Raw genomic sequence first — 16,771 nt, 5'->3', positions numbered from 1 at the left:
CGGTCTGGCTTGATGGCAGCGCCATCGGTGCCTCTGCATCAAGTTCCGGGGGAGAATGCAGGTCCTCGGTAACCCCGTCTGTTACCTTGTCCGGCGGCATCTCCTTGTCATGGTGCCGCGACGTCACATGGCGCTGCTTTGCCACGCCATTGTGATGGCACGTGGCGCCGCGTTGCCATGACAATGTGATGCCACACAGCGACTTTTGAGGGGGAGATGCCGCCCAGACAAGGTAAGAGGGCCCTGCCAAAGTCCCAGCGTGGCCCTGCAATGATATGGGACCTACAAACGTTGCACTCTCCCCTGTTCCTTCAAATAAATGGAAGTTACTGCATTAAGAATACCGTGATTACAGCTTCACTTTGTGTCTCCTATTGAGGATTTGTGTGTCTACGTTAGTTTTTACTAATGAAGCAAGAGGGAGCGCACAGCTGAACACACTCGGCTCTTTGCAGTGAAGTTGATATTTGGAATCCCCGCTACGTTCTTGAAGTTCCGTTTTTTGTCAGCGCTGTTGCGACGGCGTCGTCATTGTCTTTCTCAAATGATCTTACAGAGGCAGCAGCTCGTGGGTTTTTGAGAGGGATATGTTTAAACCTTTGCTTCTGTTTTTGTAGGCTTGTGCATCTGCTTCGTAGTGAATTTACCACGCATCTCTATTATTCTTATCCAATAAAACATAAAAGAATTCATCTTCCATCTGCGCTGCGTATATCTGTTTCCTGAAAAGCCAGGGAATGTATCGGAAAGGAATGGGTTACAATGGCTTTTTCTTTGAGTATTGGTTTTTCTAAATGCTTTCTGTGCAAGAGAATAGATAGTTACACGTGACCCCTGACACCCTCTTCTGACACTTTAATGCATGAGATCTCACTTTGCATGGTTGTCTCCATAGCACTGATCTACTAACCCAGGGCTGCTCAACTCTACTCCTCAAGCCCTCCCAACAGGTCAGGTTTTCAGGATATCTCAGCTTTCAGCACAGGTGGCTCAATCAGAGGCTCAGTTGCAGAATTGAGCCACCTGTGCTGAAGCAGGGCTATCCTGAAGACTGGAGTTGAGCACCCCTGTACTAACCCATTCCCCTAGCCACGTTCGGGAAACACTTTGTGATCTGTTACTGACTGCTTCCCACAGGCGGCGAGGTGGTAAAAATCGCTCAGCTGGCTGCCGGTGGAGCCCAAGGCAGGATAGCCCAGCCCGAGACTCCGGTCACTCTGCAGTTCCAAGGGAACAAATTCACCCTGTCCCAGAGCCAGCTGCGTCAGCTCACTGCAGGCCAGCCACTGCAGCTGCAAGGTAATCCCACCCAAAGAGGGGGCCAAGGGTACAGTCCAAAGAATGGGGGTACAGAGAGAGGCAAAGAGATCAGCAACAAATTACAATGCAGTGCTTCACCCTCTTATTCCTGGTAAATGACCCTCTGAATCTCTGTTGATGCCACGAATACAGGGAGCGTTCTTCAGATTGTTTCGGCTCCGGGACAGCAGTACCTGCGGCCTCCAGGACCAGTGGCCATGCAGACAGGGTCTCAGGGGGGTCCTATCGAAAATGCAATGAATGCCTTGGGAAACCAGCACCCAGTGAGCATGTCTAATGCTGCTGCAGCCCCCCAGACAGGTAGGAAATAATCTTCAAGAGCACAGTAGAGATGTCACAAAGTGTGTTAATGTCCGTACTGTCGTAATCAGAAAGGAAAAGCACCGCACACAGAAAGTAGCACACTGACTGTTCAGGGCATGGGCTCCTGCACGTTGTAATGTTCTGTGTATACACTACCACACCCAGCCGCAGACTTTAATAAAGTATAAAAATGTATCTAAGCTGGAGAACTCAAAACTACGTGAATAAGTGTGTTAAATAGTCACAATACATACAGTTCAGCTACAGGCGCTTAACAACAAGCAAATATGAATATATAAATGTCCTTGAGTTGGCCCCTAAGGGGTTAAATACAACCTTAGAGTCCAATCTGTTGCCAGAAACAGTCCAAAAAACAAAGCTCCCTCAGTTGGAAGTGCTAACCCAGCATTTCAATGATAACTAAATAGGATGAGAAGAACAGAAAGCGCACACTTCTTGGTGCAATAACGTTTTTACTAGATTAATGAGACAAACATTCAAATAGTGGTAATACACTCGCAAACATCCGAATAAAATAAGCGTCACGAGAGACAGCAGGAACCTCCCATTACCGGAAAGGCGGAAGCAAGCAACGGACGCGCTGCAGCAACAGGCGCAGTATCCCCCCGTGAGAACAACTCTGCATATCTCCAGCGCGGATCTGTGAACTATGGCTAATTGCTTATTTTATTCGGATGTTTGCGAGTGTATTACCACTATTTGTTTGTTTGTCTCATTAATCTAGTAAAAACGTTATTGCACCAAGAAGTGTGCGCTTTCTGTTCTTCTCATCCTATTTAATAAAGTATAGTCTGGAATCTCTCACACTCAAGGCAATTCTTCCAATGCCATTTTTGTACACGTAGTTTCATGGAGTAACCGTAGAAAGAACTTAAATCAATATAAAATCTTGTAATACGGCATTGCAACCTGCCGTAACTGGGACGTGAAGAAAATATATGACTACTGATAATGCTGTAATAGCCCCGCACAGTGACAGCGCATAATTTTCCTGTAACATTACCTTGTGGGTTACACTTTGCGCAGGAATTCAAGGCAGAAACATAATGCCCAATTCCGGATTTGGAGACCCAGCCGCTGTGTTGAAGTCCTCACCCGGTTCTGCTAACCTGGCCCAGGTATTTAATATCGAATCTTCCGATGTTGATCTTGTGACTGCCAACGCCTGTTTGTAACCTCAGTGCTGCGTGTTCATTGTGGTCCCAGAAGTTGGGAAGCTATTTTTCTGTTTTTTAAAACTGTTCTCCTTTAAGTATTGTAAATCTGTGATGCAATATGTGTGCCGTTTGTACAGGAGTTAGCAGAAGAAAAGCAGCGTGTGATGAGGGAGCGCCTGGACCGGCTTTTCTCCTGTAATGAGCGGCGCTGTGGGCGGGCCCCGCTGTATGGAGCAGACTTGTTATCCGTCTGCTCTCTGGGCTCTGCTGAAGCTCGGCCTCCCATCTCTCACACACACTGGGGCTGGACCGGCTCGATGACCTGTCTCCTCTCCTCCCGCTCCCCCGAGGGCTCGAGTGACCCCCTGCGACACCTCATCCTGTCCCCCGACCGGCAGAAAGCTGCCCTGGAGCCTCTCGCTAAGAGGTGTTTGCTTATATCGGGGGACTACAGGGGAATTTTTTTAACCCCTTTTCTACCTGCAGGCTCTGAAATGCCTTGCAATGTGGTGCAGTGAAGCGCTTAGCAAGGCAACCCACACCATTCTCATTGCCCCTTTTCCCAACATCAGGAGGGAACAAATGTAGTTCCCTTCAGTTTGAATTCACCGAATGAAACGTAAAAAGGTTACTGCGATGGGATAAAAGTTAGTGGTTGTATATTGGTGCTTTAATTACGTGCATGGAGGACTCTGCATAAACTCAAACACTCGTTTATTTTATATTAGCTTGTTTATTTCAAATGAATGAGTTTAAGCACTACGCACTAACAGTATTACAGTGAGTTGACTACAAGTGTTTGCACTTACAGTCAAAAAGAAAGGCTTGCTGATATTATTTGAACTCGCACTGAAAAGCGATAATGCAGAAAGATTTCACAGTGTATTGTGTGAACAAGATGGGTAAAGGGAATGAAAGGAAGTTCCAGGAGTATAGCTGTAGGTGTAATGGGATGTCTGCATGCAACATACCTTTGGTTGCTGAGGAGCGATCTGTTAGAAGTGTTGACTGCTTGACTATCAGCGTCTCTCTCTGTACATTATACAGAGCGTTGTGTGTGGTACCAGCTGTGGTTGCCGCTCCCCCTGCTCTGTCCGTGGCACATCCTCCTCCTTCCTACACCCACGGCATAAAGATCCTGTGTCACGGCCTGAGGGAGCAGGCAGCTCCTTATCTACAGCACCTGCGGGAGAAAACCTCCCCTCACTGCGTGCAGTTCCCTGACCTGCGGCTCATCCAGTGTGACTCGGGTACGTGGACGTGGCTATAGGGAGAGGGGCTATATTTAAAGGGCCTGAGAATATTGAACTGGTAAAGCCTCTATGCTACATTCCTACTAATTGTACTGTACGTGTATTTCTGTTCAACCAACAAAATGTACTTGTTGGGTCCTGATGTGGGAGGACCAGGGTAGTGTCCCATGCCACAGGTGCAGCCACTGAAGACACTGTTGTTTGTCAATGACAATGCCTCTTACTATCCCGCACAGGAAAGCTGGAGGCTCTGGTCATCCTCCTCCGGAAGCTGAGGTCCGAGGGACGGAGGGTTCTCATCTTCTCCCAGATGCTGCTCATGTTGGACATATTGGATCTCTTCCTGGATCTCCACTCCCTGACCTTCCTGAGGATCGACGAATTCGCTAATTACGAGCAGTGCCACGTATGTATTATGTATTCAGCTCATCCCCAGCTCCGGCTTTGGTAATATAGGTACAGAAGAGAGAGGGAAATTAAAGTGCGAGCTGGGAGGTGGGCCAAGGCTGTCTCTAAATGGGGCCGTTCCAAATCGAGCATCAGCACCAAGCAGCTGGCCTGGGTGCCGCCCAGAGGCACTTTACACACACAGTGCCACCGCTAAAACAGGAGAGGGACTTGTATCACACTGAGGCACAACTTGCCTTTCTGTTTATGTATATATTTGAAACCATTGGTAGAACTGACTGGTATCTAGAAGTATACAAATAATGTAAAAAAGGTCAAGTATAGATAAACTTTTGGAAGAAGAAAATAATTTAAAGAAATGTAATATTGTTTCACTTTTACTATTTAAACTGTGCTGCTCAATCCAATGATTAATTATGGGGACATATATAGTATGGTACGTAATCCCACATTAATCTCATCAAATGTGATATTCTATAGAACCGAATATGCTGTTTTGTCTCATTATTTAACTAGAATACCCATCATTGCAATACTGTATGTTAACAGGTCTAGGTTGGCTGTCCCTGGAGTGCAGACCTAAAGTACATCATCCTGTGTGACCTTCTTATACTTTCTGACCAAATTACCCTAATATCTGAGCGGTGTTCTTGCCTGTACTGTACCAAATATCTGAGCGGTGTTCTTGCCCGTACTGTACCAAATATCTGAGCGGTGTTCTTGCCCGTACTGTACCAAATATCTGAGCGGTGTTCTTGCCCATACTGTACCAAATATCTGAGCGGTGTTCTTGCCCGTACTGTACCAAATATCTGAGCGGTGTTCTTGCCCGTACTGTACCAAATATCTGAGCGGTGTTCTTGCCCGTACTGTACCAAATATCTGAGCAGGGTTCTTGCCCGTACTGTACCAAATATCTGAGCGGTGTTCTTGCCCGTACTGTACCAAATATCTGAGCGGTGTTCTTGCCCGTACTGTACCAAATATCTGAGCAGTGTTCTTGCCCGTACTGTACCAAATATCTGAGCGGTGTTCTTACCCGTACTGTACCAAATATCTGAGCGGTGTTCTTACCCGTACTGTACCAAATATCTGAGCGGTGTTCTTGCCCGTACTGTACCAAATATCTGAGCAGTGTTCTTGCCCGTACTGTACCAAATATCTGAGCAGTGTTCTTGCCCGTACTGTACCAAATATCTGAGCGGTGTTCTTGCCCGTACTGTACCAAATATCTGAGCGGTGTTCTTGCCCGTACTGTACCAAATATCTGAGCGGTGTTCTTGCCCGTACTGTACCAAATATCTGAGCGGTGTTCTTGCCCGTACTGTACCAAATATCTGAGCGGTGTTCTTGCCCGTACTGTACCAAATATCTGAGCGGTGTTCTTGCCCGTACTGTACCAAATATCTGAGCGGTGTTCTTGCCCGTACTGTACCAAATATCTGAGCGGTGTTCTTGCCCGTACTGTACCAAATATCTGAGCGGTGTTCTTGCCCGTACTGTACCAAATATCTGAGCGGTGTTCTTGCCCGTACTGTACCAAATATCTGAGTGGTGTTCTTGCCCGTACTGTACCAAATATCTGAGCAGTGTTCTTGCCCGTACTGTACCAAATATCTGAGCGGTGTTCTTGCCCGTACTGTACCAAATATCTGAGCAGTGTTCTTGCCCGTACTGTACCAAATATCTGAGCGGTGTTCTTACCCGTACTGTACCAAATATCTGAGCGGTGTTCTTGCCCGTACTGTACCAAATATCTGAGCAGTGTTCTTGCCCGTACTGTACCAAATATCTGAGCGGTGTTCTTGCCCGTACTGTACCAAATATCTGAGCGGTGTTCTTGCCCGTACTGTACCAAATATCTGAGCGGTGTTCTTGCCCGTACTGTACCAAATATCTGAGCGGTGTTCTTGCCCGTACTGTACCAAATATCTGAGCAGTGTTCTTGCCCGTACTGTACCAAATATCTGAGCGGTGTTCTTGCCCGTACTGTACCAAATATCTGAGCGGTGTTCTTGCCCATACTGTACCAAATATCTGAGCGGTGTTCTTGCCCGTACTGTACCAAATATCTGAGCGGTGTTCTTGCCCGTACTGTACCAAATATCTGAGCAGTGTTCTTGCCCGTACTGTACCAAATATCTGAGCGGTGTTCTTGCCCGTACTGTACCAAATATCTGAGCGGTGTTCTTGCCCGTACTGTACCAAATATCTGAGCAGTGTTCTTGCCCGTACTGTACCAAATATCTGAGCGGTGTTCTTGCCCATACTGTACCAAATATCTGAGCGGTGTTCTTGCCCGTACTGTACCAAATATCTGAGCGGTGTTCTTGCCCGTACTGTACCAAATATCTGAGCGGTGTTCTTACTCGTACTGTACCAAATATCTGAGCAGTGTTCTTATTCGTACTGTACCAAATATCTGAGCGGTGTTCTTGCCCGTACTGTACCACAGCACGTTTTACCTAAGATCTGCTTCCAGAAACCTGCTTATGGTGCCAAGGTTCAATAACTAATCCGTTCGCTCTTCCTTTTCCTACCAGGCACCTCAATCCTGAAACAATGTACCCCTAAGTGTTTTAACCCCTCCACCTATTTAGGAGCTTTAGGACCTCGGCTGTTTCTTACTTTAAACGGGTCTAACTGTAATATATAATTTTGTCATCTTCATTTTCTGTGCCCAAGACATACATAAAAAGAGAGGAAACATTCATTGTTTAGCCCAGGGGTTCTCAACTCCAGTCCTCGGGACCCCCCAACAGGTCAGGTTTTAAGGATAGCCCTGCTTCAGCACATGTGGTCTTCGACTGAGACACCTGCGCTGAAGCTGGGATATCCTGAAAACCAGACCTGTTGGGGGGGTCCCGAGGACTGGAGTTGAGAACCACTGGTTTACCCAATTTGCAGCTGTTACGGCTAGATGCACGAAGCTAACCTAAATTAATGTCACATGAATAGTAACACGGTCCACAAAGGACAACAACTTCATGTTAAGTCATGTTTTTGACCAAAAAGAGAGTAATAAGATGCAAGTTATATGCAAATGAAGCTGTATCCTAACATCACCTGTCCACTTAAGTCTGTTGAGGTTAGCGATGGGAACGTAACTTTACATAGCTTGACGTTACTCATATCCAGATACTCAAACAGGGATTTTGCGTGGTTACACACCAAACCGCACGTCGCTAACTCGTGGCACCATTTGTTTAAACAAAAACGCGGAATATTACATGATTTCCAGGTCAAAAACATGATGTTCTTGTCCTTTGTGGAACGGAAATAACGCCACATGATTGGAAGATACCGCAACGTTGGGCTACAATAATGTGACATTGTCTATTCTAGTATATCGGACGTTGTTTTTACATATAACGAGCTTTGTGGAAACCATGTTAACTCCGGGAACGTAACGTCCGATCGTGTTTTACGTAACGTCACGTGATGTTCCCCCACTTAACGCCGTTTGTTTGTATCTGGGCCGTAGTGGCCTGCAATGCATTGGAAGTCTGTCCGTGAGCGATTGGCTTCACCATGCAAAGCCATCTAATCCACAGAGACATTCATGGTACATACTCAGCACATGTGACCTTCTGATGCCTCATTCATACAGGACCTGATGAAGAGCTTCAACCGAGACCCTCGAATCTTCTGCGTTCTCCTGTCCACCCACAGCCACTCTCTGGGGGTTCCTTATGTGGAAGCCGACACCGTGATATTCTACGACAGTGATTTAAACCCCGTAATGGACGCCAGAGCTCAGGCTTGGTGCAATCGCATCGGAAGGACTAAGGACATCCATATATACAGGTAACACCGGCTGGACAAGTACTGTTCGTGATGCAAGTTTGCTGCCAGAGGGGGACACATTACGCGAGCTGGAAAAGCGCCTTAATTGAACGTAGGAAAGTTACATTCTATTCTATGTATTTCCAGGCTCGTAAGTGGAAATTCAGTTGAAGAGAAGCTGTTGAAAAATGGCACAAAGGATTTGATCAGAGAGGTAGCAGCCCAGGGGAATGACTTTTCCATGGCTTTCCTAACCCAGGTACCATCTGCTGAATGCAGTGAAATGATCAATGATGCTCTTTAGAACCTGACCCCCCCGATTCCCTCATCCTATTTCAGACAGGCAAACTCTGCAGAAAACCGGTTAAAAGTCATCACTAAGAAACTCATACTTTAAGAAGAACCTTATAACATATACAGCTCAGCCCCCTTATAACGCTGTGCTTGGGGGTCCAAAGAATCGAGATCGCGTTATAAGCGGATCGCGGTAGGAATAATGTACAGTTGTACGCATTGTACAATATAATATTTACGATACCAATAATCGTCTAAAAATATTCATAAATATGAAAATTGGGAGCCGCGCTTGCATCGCGTTATAAGCGGATTCGCGTTGTAACGGATTGTGTTATAACGGGGTTGAGCTGTATAGCCTATAAATATTGCATGTTAATCCCATCCCTGCCAGAGTAACCTGTAACCCATTGCAAGAAGTCAGAGTTTGTTCAGAAATCGGAAAACAGTTCCTGTTAATCCACGTGGATGAGGGAACCGGAAGAGCACAGAGCAAGAGCACGCGCACAGAGCCAGCGCACAGCGCACAGAGCAAGAGCTGTGCTCTTCCGGTTCCCTCATCCACGTGGATTAACAGGAACTGTTTTCCTATTCATCATCAGTGGAGACGCATGCTATAGAGGAGTCTTGAATAGTCAGACTGTGAGTACTACAACTATCCTTACCAATGCCATTGTGCTGTCAATACAGTATATGGGAAAATTATACCTTGCTGCCGTTCACTTGTGATTTAGGGACACAGTGCTACCTGTGATCACCATCAAGATACATTGAATTATCATTTGGCAGGTCCACATTACTGGGACTAATTGGACATTCATTTTATCATTGAAGGTTCATTGATTACCATATGAGTATAGGTTTGGCAATAGTGGTTTGAGCTCTGGAGGAGACTCAGCGGTCTCTTTTTCAACTTTGTTTAGAAATCCGCACACAAATCGGCTTGTCTTTTTTTCCCCTCGCTAGCAAACTATTCACGAGCTGTTTGAACTTTATTCTCCGCTCGAAGACCCTGGATTTGGGGTGAAAGCTGAGGAATTCGTAATGCTTTCTCAAGAACCATCTCCAGCAGAGACAATAGCTCCGAAGTTTGCGAAGCCATTTATAGAGGTAAGAAATAGGAGCCAAGGGAAAACGATTCTGTCCGATTTCCATCTACAGTACGGTATTTTAATCCCCTGGTTGAGGGGTGTGCGCAAATTTTTTCTATGGGGTACGCCGAACCGAACCCCGCGCTTACAGAGGCCCCGCGCGCTTTCCCACAGCATTTAAATTGGTTGCCGGGAGAGAGCGCGGGGCCTCTGCAACTGCCTCTTACCTTCTATCCGGCTTCTCCTCCGGCATTTCTGATCACGACGGCGCTTTGCCATGACAACGTGGCGGACGTCAAATGGCACCGCGACATCGCAGAGGAGGAGAATCCGGAGAGCAGTAAAGAGAGCAGGGGGAGGGCGTGCGCGACACAAAAAGTTTGCGCACTCCTGCCCTAGTTATCCACCTGTTAAGACCTTATTTGTTGCAGTAAAACAAGGTATTCCGCTATTTTCATATTTCGTATTCATTGCTTTTCAACACCTTCAGTTATTCTTGAGCTAGATGATGTGTTAAGTTACATCATTAAGAATATTGAACATCTTTGTGTGAAGGCTCTAAACAGCATTGAGAACGGAGGGGAAGCTGATACAGAAGCCCGGACTCCAGAGGCAAGAGGAGGACATAGCAAAAAGGCTGTGACATCAGACGGCTGTTATTACAATGAGGAACCTTCTGAATTAAAGCAACTGGCTGCAGTGGTGAAGCAGGTGACAACTCCTTTATACAGCGAACAGTAATATATAGCTGTATCCTGTGCCTCAATCATAAGCCTTCAAAGAACCCGTCCATATTGTGCCTTGCCACCCCTTGGGCTAGCATTACATTTCCAGGTAAAGGCAGCACTAGTAAATTACAGCAAGGTGAACCCCAAATAAATCACGGAAGGTGAAAGATGGAGGTGGTTGGCAGATCAGTGTCTTATTATGCTGTAGAATAGCTGTGAAAATGCTCCGCATCTGCATTAATTAGATGGACCCCATAGTAAGCCCTGCGGTGGTTATGTGTGTGCGCGTGCGTGTGTGCGCGTGTGTGTTTGTATGTGTCTCACAGTTACTGTAAATCAGTGCACTGTGGCCCCAAGCTTTATTTCAGACATTTTCTTTTAAGGCATGTTATAAAGAAGCATAGTTTATAAATAGTGGTGGTTTCCTTTCATCTGGCCACTATGGTATACTGAAGGGATTTACTACAATCATCTGCCTGGCTTTAATGTGCAGATTAATGGGCTGAAGGAGTGGCTCAGTGAGTAAAGACACTAACTCTCGCACTGAGTTTGAAGCAGGGGAACCTGGTTCAATTCCTGGTGTCGGCTCCTTGTGACTTTATGCAAGTCACTTTATCTCCCTATGCCTCAGGCACCAAAAACATAAATTGTAAGCTCCACGGGACTGAGTCTGCAAAATGTCTCTGTAAAGCGCTACGTAAAAACTAGCAGCGCTATACAAGAACAAACTATTATTATTATTAGATTCCAATGCTCACTCACCCACTGTTTTCTATTCAGCTTACGCCCATTGAGAAGTATGCTTTGAACTACCTGGAGGAATTCTACACATCCAGCACTGAAGAGAAAATGGAGATCGTAGAGGTAGGAATGTGTGGTCTTCTTTATACGTGGAGGAATAGAAAGAGCGGTTAACTCCTGCGCTGCCAGATGTGCCGGCCATGCATTGCAAAGGCGTTAATATCCGTATCTGTTAGACCTGCGCCAGGCACTTCCAAGTAGCAGGGAATGCAGCGCGGTTTCCTACCGTCTCTCACATGTCGTCGTTCTTCCCGACCTCGCAGCAGTGGAAAACGACAAAGAAAGAATGGGAGACGCGCCAACTGAAAGAGGAAAAGGAATGGGAAGAAAGGATGGTTTGGGAGGAAGGGGAAGAAGAGCTTTTAACCTACACAAGAGAGGATGCCTATAACAAGGTAACTAGCCCAGGTCTCCCTACATGGGCTATTTCACAGCGAGGATTACAACTCTGAGCTGCTGACCCGTGTCAGGAGCTGGGATGCAGAGAAAACTCATTCTCTGGGTTGGCAGATCAAGGGGAAAATATAATTTGCTCTCCTATAGTTTATGCACAGAACCAGAAAGTGCTGAAGCCAGCCACTTTACTGCTCAAATATCTGCAGGCACCGCAGAACATGTATTATGTAAGCACTCACCACTCCTCTTATAGAAGTGAAGAAATATTTATACAGTATCTTTCTTTATATAGTGCCCACAGTGAGCTTATCACACCTCTTGGGTTCAAATATCACCTCTATGCTGATGACACACACATTTACTTTTGAACCCAATCTCAGCCCTAATTTCTCGTTATCACCATCCCGACTCTTGCGTTTTGCTCGAGGATGTCTTCTGTCTACCCCCTTTGTATCTAAAGCCCTCTCCTGCCTAAACACTCTCTCACTCGCTGCCTCACACCTCAGGAATGCCCTTCCCATCAATACCCGACTAGCACCCTCTCTATCCACCTTTAAGACCCACCTTAAAACACACCTCTGTAACGAAGCATATGAGTAGCACCGTGGCTGATACTATACACCTCATACATCAACCGTGGCCCCTTGCAGACACACTTACCAGAACACCCTCTTACTGTCTCCACGTTCTTCCTACTTATCACTTAGATTGTAAGCTTTTCAGGGCAGGGACTCCTTTTCCCTAATGTTACTTTTATGTCTCAAGCGCTTATTCCCATTATGTGTTGTATTATTATGTCACGTGTATTACTGCTGTGACGATCTGTACACAGATGACACAGTATAAATAAAGATATACATAATACAACAAACTAACGAAGAGTTAATGAAAGCACTAAAATGCTGGTTTTGGAAAAAGAGACCACAATAATAATAAACATCATTTTATCATCTTAATAATAATATGGTTTTCATCAAGCCCCCGATCTGTTGCATGTTGATTCTGTGCAAGTCGCATTGTTATTCAGTGCGTCAACTGACACCTTTAGGTTGTAAGATCCTGTAGGTTTTGTTTGTACTGTTCTGCCTGGCACGGCACTGTTTGCTATGTGAGTTCTGTATAAAGAATAAATAAGGGCTTCTCATGAACTCGCACATCACCATCCCTTGCCACCAGACATATTACAGACGGTGAAACAAAACGCCTTCTTTTATTTTCTTAGGAGTTTATCTACGACAGTCCGGATGGACCGACGGAAATAATGCCAGTAAGTGCCAGCAGTTGAATTTGTTTTTCGGATCCGGGTTTGTGGGATTAGCTCAAGCTCAGTGGCAAGAGCGCCACTCAAATCACTCTCCTTCTATACGCAGATCTGGACCCCGCCCACTCCCCCACAAGACGAGAACGACATTTACATTGACTCTGTGATGTGTCTGATGTACGATACCAACCCCATCCTGGAGTCTAAACTGCCCCCGGTCTATGTGAGGAAGGAACGCAAGCGACACAAGACAGATCCCGCCGGTGAGCGAGATGGGAACTTGCTTATGAAGTCAACTGCAAAGATAACTCCGTCCAAATTGATTCTGTTTGATCACCGTTATGGGAAATTATTTGCTCGTGTTGAAACTTAAGAAACGTTTGCGAAACAGCGCTTTTTGCTGGTGCTTTCATTTCCGTTTCGAACTTTGTGGGTATTCATTAAACTGTTATAGCGGCGATCAGGGTACCATTGCACAGAAACGGTCAATGAAGTCAATACGCCCCGATCGGCACTATCTCAGCTTAATGGTTAACCCCCTATGCGTTCACCGCCTCCGTTGTGTTTTCACTCTTCTGTGTTTCTAACTTCTCCTCTGTTCTTTGGTCAGTGATAAGGGGCAGGCAGAGAAGTCAAGTGCTCTGAACACTAGGCCAGAATACCCTGAGCGCTGTTTGTGAGCGCGCACACTTCCCAGTGATATAACTTCAATGCTGCCAACTGTTTCAAATAACATTTGACCCTTTTGCAAATGCGTTGCTGACCCCTCTGGCAGTGCAGGGGTTAAACCAACCGTATAACTGTATCCGTAGTGGGAGCCGGTGCAAGCAGCTTCATTTCCAGCTCACGGCACTAACGCGCCTGTGTTTTTTTGCGTTTTGTTTCCCGCTGCAAAGATAAAAGCCTGACTGAAGACTGCATGAATGTTTTTAGCTGCAGGTCGGAAGAAGAAGCTGCGTCACGGGGAGTCCGTGGTGCCGCCACGCTCACTCTTTGACAGAGCCACGCCGGGCATGTTGAAGGTCCGAAGAGAAGGGAAGGAACAGAAGAAGAACATCCTACTGAAGCAGCAAACCCAGTTTGCCAAACCTCTGCCAACCCTGGTCAAACCAGCAACCGAGACCGGACCGGACAACCCGGAGTGGCTGATCAGTGAAGACTGGGCCCTGCTGCAGGTGAGGAGTTCATGGGTTTGCGGTGTAACCTTGTTCAGTGGTGGAGGGCTCCGCAGCGCGTTGGGGGGGATGCAAAGTACAGTAGTTCGGGCCAACGTTCTCACCTCTTCCACTTACCCAGGCAGTGAAGCATCTCCTCGAGCTCCCACTCAACCTGACCATCGTGTCACCGGCACACACCCCCAACTGGGATCTGGTGAGCGACGTGGTGAACTCCTGCAGCCGGATCTACCGCTCGTCCAAACAGTGCCGCAGCCGGTATGAGAACGTCATCATTCCCAGAGAGGAAGGGAAGGTGAGCGGATCAGAACACACTCACTGCTGCTTTCAGATTAGATACACAAATGCTATGTACATGAAAAAGACCCGTTGTAACGTACGTCCGTTTATAATATCTCCCCTTCGTTTGTTAGCTGATGTTTGAAGCCAACCCTAAGAAGAAGACCAAGAGCATTTATAAGGTGGGTCTTCATTCTTATTCTGTTTGTGGTCACAGTTAAAATAAACGAGAGAGTATGGGGAAAGAGAGCAATATGCGTCACTGAGATCCATGTCTGGACTCGATGCGTATCATTATTATTCTGCTGCCAACCTCCGTGTGGTTTAATTTTGTCCTGAGCTGTTTCAGTCCCTGTGCTTTGCCACATCCCACATCAACCTCTTCACTACCACAGGGTTCCCCTTTGTGTCAGGTTTTTTTACACCACATTATAAGAGGCTTTGTCATGCTCTAAGAGAATCTTTCCTTCGTTCGGAAGCACGTTGCATTCTGGGAATGGTGACATTTGTTATCCGTTTATCCCTCAATAATAAAGATGGCTGTTATTTGCAGCCTGTGTGATCAGCAGTTTCATTTGTCAGTGGTACTGTATTAAAGATGAATATTTTTCAGATGTTGGTGCAGATTTAAAAAAATATACCGTCACCTAATTTTTTTAAATTGAATTATATCAACATGGGATAAAACGGTTCTGAGTGTTTCAGCACATTCTGTTTAAATATGGTAATCTGTAATTACTATTCTTTTGCCTAGGTAATCTGTGTTATTAAGGCGATGTGTAGTACATTGTTTCAGGTGTATGCTCAGAATAGATGGGTATGACTAAACTGAGCCAATTCACCTGCTCTGTACAATCTTGGGCATGTCACTTTATCTCCACATGTCCTATCCGTGTCATTTTCTCTCCTTCCTACCGTGTAACGTCACCTTTCCTCTTTAGACAAAAAACAGTCGCCCACTCCGGACCAGTCAGATTCATGCCCAGGATGAGGGTGTAACACACACCCAGCTGTACACCAGTCGCTTTGAGCTAATGAAAATGACTGCAGGAAAGAGAAGCCCACCTATCAAACCGCTGTAAGTATCCCCACCAGGAATATCTGTCTGTCCAGAGAGGGATGTCAGGGAACAATAAACCATGGGCGGCCATCTCCAGTCCTCAAGGGCCACCGACAGGCCAGGTATTAGGGATATCACTGCTTCAGCACAGGTGGCTCAATCATTATGAACCACCTGTGCTGAAGCTGGGATATCCTGATAACCTGACCGGTTGGTGGCCCTTGAGGACCGGAGCTGGCCACTCCGGCAATAAACCATCGTCTTGAAGAGGTGGCAAACATGCCTGTATCCTGCTCTGCACAGTGCTGTGTACATTGACAGCACAATATAATAAAAATAATAGCGCAGCACAAAATCTAAACAAATTGAATTATGTATGTATATCTATATATAGCGCCCAATGTATGTGTTGCTAAATATATACCAGTAACATGTACAGCTTGTTTATCCTTCAAACATGTAACTAAGGATATGTATGCGACTTGAATTTTAGAAGAACATTTCTGATCAGCTGCAATTTGACTCTTTTCACAGGGACTAGAACGTCTTTTCTCTCTCTCACCCATTTATTCAATTTTTGAATATTTTTAACGGCTCCCTTTTGCTTGCCTTCAGGTTGGGGATGAATCCCTTTCAGAAGAATCCAAAGCATGCTTCTGTGCTTGCTGAAAGGTAATCCACTGGGAAAGTTGCACAGCACACTAGGGCTTATTTACTTTGTGTATACTGTGCATTTTGATGACATCAATACAATATACATAAATCAAATGTTCCCTTATCAGAACAAATTACCTGGTGCATTTCCTTCTATACTTTACTCATACGTGGGTGTGAGACTACTCTTAACACTGCGTATATGTAATTATATATTGGGGGGGGGATTCTGTCCTTTTTTCTGTTGCTCTACAGAATTTTTGGCACCGCGTACTGTATATAAATACATTTTAACACCTTTCTTGCCAGAAGGGACCGTAGCTTGTTGCAGGCAACTGGCAGCGAAATGGGTTAGAGACATTTTTCACTACTATTATTGCTTATTGCTATACTGTACGTCTCATGTGAGTTTTTTTTCTCCAGTGGAATTAACTACGACAAGCCCCTGCCTCCTATCCAAGTGGCTTCTCTCCGTGCTGAGCGCATTGCCAAAGAAAAGAAGGTATTCTGCTTATATATTCCTGCTGGGTGTCCATTGTAACAGTCTTGTTCTTAACAGCCAACGATTCTGTCCTTCAGTCTCCGGACACTAGGGTTGCCAGGTGGCTTCTCCAAAAGTACTGAATACAATTGTGAAAGGTGTGACGCGCTCGAGAAACACACAAACCCACACCCCTCTCCACTCCACGCTATTTCCTCCTCTCCTTGGCCCTCCCCCAGGGTCCTGACACCGCTTCCTGACTGGCTGCTGCTGGGTAATGCAGCCAATCAAAATGGAAGAAGC

At 45.9% G+C, this 16,771-nt stretch overlaps 1 protein-coding gene across 14 annotated transcripts in view; it reads left to right on the top strand.

Annotated features, from left to right (window-relative positions):
- Positions 1 to 16,771, top strand: part of EP400 (E1A binding protein p400) — a 70,369-nt gene that overhangs the window by 41,107 nt on the left and 12,491 nt on the right. For 12 of the 14 annotated variants that reach the window (XM_075568627.1, XM_075568625.1, XM_075568623.1 and 9 more), the window contains 20 exons: positions 1,138 to 1,299; positions 1,453 to 1,620; positions 2,671 to 2,762; positions 2,939 to 3,228; positions 3,849 to 4,051; positions 4,291 to 4,460; positions 8,073 to 8,269; positions 8,396 to 8,507; positions 9,509 to 9,652; positions 10,189 to 10,344; positions 11,142 to 11,225; positions 11,426 to 11,557; positions 12,781 to 12,825; positions 12,929 to 13,082; positions 13,753 to 13,994; positions 14,116 to 14,289; positions 14,408 to 14,455; positions 15,215 to 15,351; positions 15,949 to 16,005; positions 16,411 to 16,489. In XM_075568627.1, the coding sequence (XP_075424742.1) occupies positions 1,138 to 1,299; positions 1,453 to 1,620; positions 2,671 to 2,762; positions 2,939 to 3,228; positions 3,849 to 4,051; positions 4,291 to 4,460; positions 8,073 to 8,269; positions 8,396 to 8,507; positions 9,509 to 9,652; positions 10,189 to 10,344; positions 11,142 to 11,225; positions 11,426 to 11,557; positions 12,781 to 12,825; positions 12,929 to 13,082; positions 13,753 to 13,994; positions 14,116 to 14,289; positions 14,408 to 14,455; positions 15,215 to 15,351; positions 15,949 to 16,005; positions 16,411 to 16,489 (2,846 nt within the window). The remainder of the gene's footprint in view (positions 1 to 1,137; positions 1,300 to 1,452; positions 1,621 to 2,670; positions 2,763 to 2,938; positions 3,229 to 3,848; positions 4,052 to 4,290; positions 4,461 to 8,072; positions 8,270 to 8,395; positions 8,508 to 9,508; positions 9,653 to 10,188; positions 10,345 to 11,141; positions 11,226 to 11,425; positions 11,558 to 12,780; positions 12,826 to 12,928; positions 13,083 to 13,752; positions 13,995 to 14,115; positions 14,290 to 14,407; positions 14,456 to 15,214; positions 15,352 to 15,948; positions 16,006 to 16,410; positions 16,490 to 16,771) is intronic. The other 2 variants (XM_075568622.1, XM_075568628.1) reach the window with 2 other exon arrangements.

This window comes from Ascaphus truei, chromosome 13 (genome assembly GCF_040206685.1).
Source record: "Ascaphus truei isolate aAscTru1 chromosome 13, aAscTru1.hap1, whole genome shotgun sequence".
In the NCBI taxonomy this organism is placed as follows: Eukaryota; Metazoa; Chordata; class Amphibia; order Anura; family Ascaphidae; genus Ascaphus; species Ascaphus truei.
This window is presented reverse-complemented; position numbering and strand designations above follow the sequence as displayed.